This window comes from Ornithodoros turicata, chromosome 4, assembly GCF_037126465.1.
Source record: "Ornithodoros turicata isolate Travis chromosome 4, ASM3712646v1, whole genome shotgun sequence".
Classification (NCBI taxonomy): Eukaryota; Metazoa; Arthropoda; class Arachnida; order Ixodida; family Argasidae; genus Ornithodoros; species Ornithodoros turicata.
Window position 1 is genome coordinate 76,835,464 of NC_088204.1, and position 3,432 is coordinate 76,838,895.

Genomic DNA, 3,432 nt, shown 5'->3' on the forward strand with positions numbered 1-3,432 from the left:
GTTTGTGCCCGAGATTTGTAAAGGGCAGTAAGCTAGAGTTATATACTATCATGTCATTATATTATTATTATGTCTCGAAGAAGGTGGAGCTTCCGCTGCAACGTTGGCCATACCCCTAGATATCTTTCTATTTAAATTGTGATAAATCGCCCAGTTTTTTACTTCCCCTACCTTCGTTGTTTGCCTTTCATTCCTTCATAACTGTATTTACTTCATGGCCTTCTAAACTTTTATTCTTCTCTATTATTATCAAAATATATGTATCTATATAATAAATATAATAGGTTGAGGTAAGAAGATTATCAAACGGCCACAAAGTTTTATGGAGGTTGCAAAAAAAGATGCGGAAACAGGTTTTAGGGAAGTTACAAACACTAGTTTATTACATAGGGAGACGTTAAAAAGTAAAATGGGCAAGGGGTCGACATTTCGACAGTGCCACTGTCTTCGTCAATTATATAATATTGTGATTCTCTTCTAATATTAAAATTCTCTTCTAACACATATAATATATACATTAAAAAATTATCGAACATATTATTTGGTAGAACTACCTTGTAAGGGAGGATCATCACCACCACCATTGTCTTCACCCTTCTTCCTCATAGTTCATTCACGTAAGCTCCTGCGAACTGTGATTTCACTCGAATATTCTAATCGTAAATCACGTCTTGCAGACCCTCCTGGCCTTATGTGTTGTACTTAACAATACATATAGATGTATTAAAAAGTGAAGGATTGGATGGTCACAAAGTAACAAATATAGAGGCATTTATTCTTGACTTATATATGTTATTTACATCATATTTATACTAATGACTAATGCCATAACTCTAACGGGATACAATCTTTTCAACAATATCTCGCAACACGCCTGCAGTGGAGGATGTCTTGTGGACTTCCATGAAGTTTTCACCATGTTCCAGACTGAGTGCCAGGTTGGGATCAATGGGAACACAACCTGCACACCAAAAGTAACAAAAAGTAACATTTAAAAAAATAACCTCTTGATGGAAGACCACAAAGTAAGTGACATCATTACCCGCTTACTTGGTGGGAACTGATGTGCTATACGCCAAATTACTTACTAGTTTGACAAAAGGTAATACACAAATAAATAAATAAATAAAGGTAATAAAAAGGTAATAATAAAGGTAATAAATAAATAAATGTAATACCAATGCACAATGTATACGTTGTGTCGAGCTTTGGTGCTGTCGGGTTACGATTCAATGATAAACAATAATGGTAACACTATGATGCAGGGTGTCCCAAAAAACATGCACTGGTAAGATTTAAACAAAAATGTGGAGCTCTCAACTCTCAACACGAATGAAACGGACTGAACATTTGTAGCAATCGTATGTTTTAGTCGTCTGCGCTTCTTCATTGTGCTTTTTTAATTAATTAGATAACACCAATTAGCCAAGTTCGAAAATATTATTGACGTGTCAACTGTAACATGTCAAAGTTTTAAGGTGTCTCGACTGTGCATTTAGTTGGCCAGTCCATGAAGTATGTAGTAGTACTGCCAAACGGTAGTGCAGAAGACGTAACAATCACAGACTGACTGATTAGATAAAGATAATATTTACCGAGGAAAGGCACATTGGCATACTTTGCCAGTTCTTCTCCACCGCCCTTTGAGAAGATGTTGGAACATTCCTGCAAAATTATGACATTTTTCCTTCTAAGCTCAATTGACGCAATTTTAACCTAAAGCGTTTCTTACGGAGCAATGTGGACAGGAAAATCCGCTCATGTTTTCGACAATACCGACGACTGCAATTCCAGTTTTGTGACAGAACGTCAGCTCTCTACGGACGTCGCCAACAGACAGGGCCTGCAAGCGGCGGTTGTTAATAAGATGGAAGAGTACAAAGGAGCAATTTTGTGTTATGCAATAAAATTATTATTGCAATATTCTATAACAAAATTGCTACCTGAGGAGTGGTTACTAAGATAGCTCCGTCAGGGCTCAGACCCCGAAGAACCTCGACGGTGGACATGTGCTCGTCCGACGTTCCAGGTGGGGTGTCCACGACCAGGTAGTCCAAGTCCTGCCAATAGACGTCTGACAAAAACTGACGAATCATGGCTGCAATAGATACACACACATTATTTCATTCCCGCGTTACCGATAGGGAAACGGACCGTGTTTCTTGGGTCCTCTCCATATGACAGCATCGTCTTTATTTTTTAGCAGAAATCCTATCGACATGACTGCGAGCCTTTGGCTCTGGTCTGCATAAACCGGCACCCACCTGAAATTTTCGCAAAAAGGTATTAATACGTTGTCTTTGTACCGTTGGTAGAAAAAAACGAAAACAGTATATGCACCCTTCATTGCATTGGTGAATATCACGTCCTTCCAAGTTGAGCATTTTCGGAATACTTGGGCCACAAAGATCCACATCTAAAAGCCCTACCTGATGTATCGAGACAAATGCTGTTTAAGTATGTCTCGATATGGCAATTAATTTTTTTTTTTAAATAAGGCAAGTATGACCATTTTTATTTTACCTTTTTGCCACTGTGGACAAGTGTGAGCGCGAGCTGCGTTGCAAAAGTACTTTTCCCAACGCCCCCTTTTCCGGACAGGACTAGCAGGATGTGTTGCACACCCGGTAGAACGGACCGGCGTTCCTCACCTGCCGTTAACATTAAGAAATGTCATTTCAATCACTCAGGTGTCAAGCTTAATCGTATCTCAGTTCAACGATCTGCAGTTTTTGTGGCAGACATCGTCTGCAAGTTTTCGCAAGCAGGTAAGAGCAGATAGACAGTTTACGGAGAGACATTGCGGTACAGTTTTTGTTGATAACATTTCTTTGAGCTCTTTCACGTTGTACACATCGAACAACCACATTGCGGTTACCTGTGGGGGCCGCCATCTTATTTGGATTTGAATTGGATTTGATTGAAGCTTGCGAAGCCAGAAAGCTAGCCAACGGGTGTCGCACGGCACCGCGGCGGCAAAACTCCAAATGCGCGTTTGTGTCGCGGAACATTTCGAAGAAAAGTGGGAGCACTGTAATTCGATTGCTCAATAAATTAGAGAGACAGAGAGCAGATACAGCATTTACGTAGCTGTGAAGCATGCTGAAGCGTCTTACCTGTTGATAAATGTGATCCAATAATACGCTATACAAAGATTTTTTATTATTAATTCCATATTAGCACCGCGAAGCAACTGTGGATATAAGTGGTGTACAGACGTGGACAGATGGAGAGAGGACAGCAGGAAGGAGTAGGGGACAGGGGGGGGTGGGGTTAGTATGCGCCTTGGGCCGACTTCAGGGGGAACTGTGCCGACATTCGTCTGTAAAGTCTTCGGAAAACCCAGGGAAAGCCTCAGACAGCACAGCCGGTGACAGGATTCGAACCCGTGTCACCTCCCAGTCTCGGCGCGGAAATACAAAGAAAGAGATA

At 40.7% G+C, this 3,432-nt stretch overlaps 1 protein-coding gene across 1 annotated transcript; it reads right to left on the reverse strand.

Moving 5' to 3' along the window:
- Nucleotides 1-754: 754 nt before the first annotated feature.
- LOC135393497 (cytosolic Fe-S cluster assembly factor NUBP2 homolog) lies at nucleotides 755-2,904 on the reverse strand. The gene is made up of 8 exons (XM_064623907.1): nucleotides 2,879-2,904; nucleotides 2,524-2,651; nucleotides 2,341-2,429; nucleotides 2,155-2,264; nucleotides 1,944-2,098; nucleotides 1,733-1,843; nucleotides 1,596-1,665; nucleotides 755-961 (listed from the first exon to the last, which is right to left on the reverse strand). Exons 1-8 carry the CDS (start codon nucleotides 2,892-2,894, stop codon nucleotides 834-836), a joined length of 807 nt encoding a protein of 268 aa, XP_064479977.1. The 5' UTR covers nucleotides 2,895-2,904; the 3' UTR covers nucleotides 755-833.
- Between the last annotated feature and the right edge of the window lie 528 nt (nucleotides 2,905-3,432).

Excerpts from the sequence above, each read along its gene's own strand:
- LOC135393497 (XM_064623907.1), bottom strand. Across the intron at positions 2,430-2,523 it reads TTGTCCACAGTGGCAAAAAG|GTAGGGCTTTTAGATGTGGA; the intron begins GTAAAATAAAAA and ends TCGATACATCAG. Across the intron at positions 2,265-2,340 it reads ATTCACCAATGCAATGAAGG|GTGGGTGCCGGTTTATGCAG; the intron begins GTGCATATACTG and ends CGAAAATTTCAG.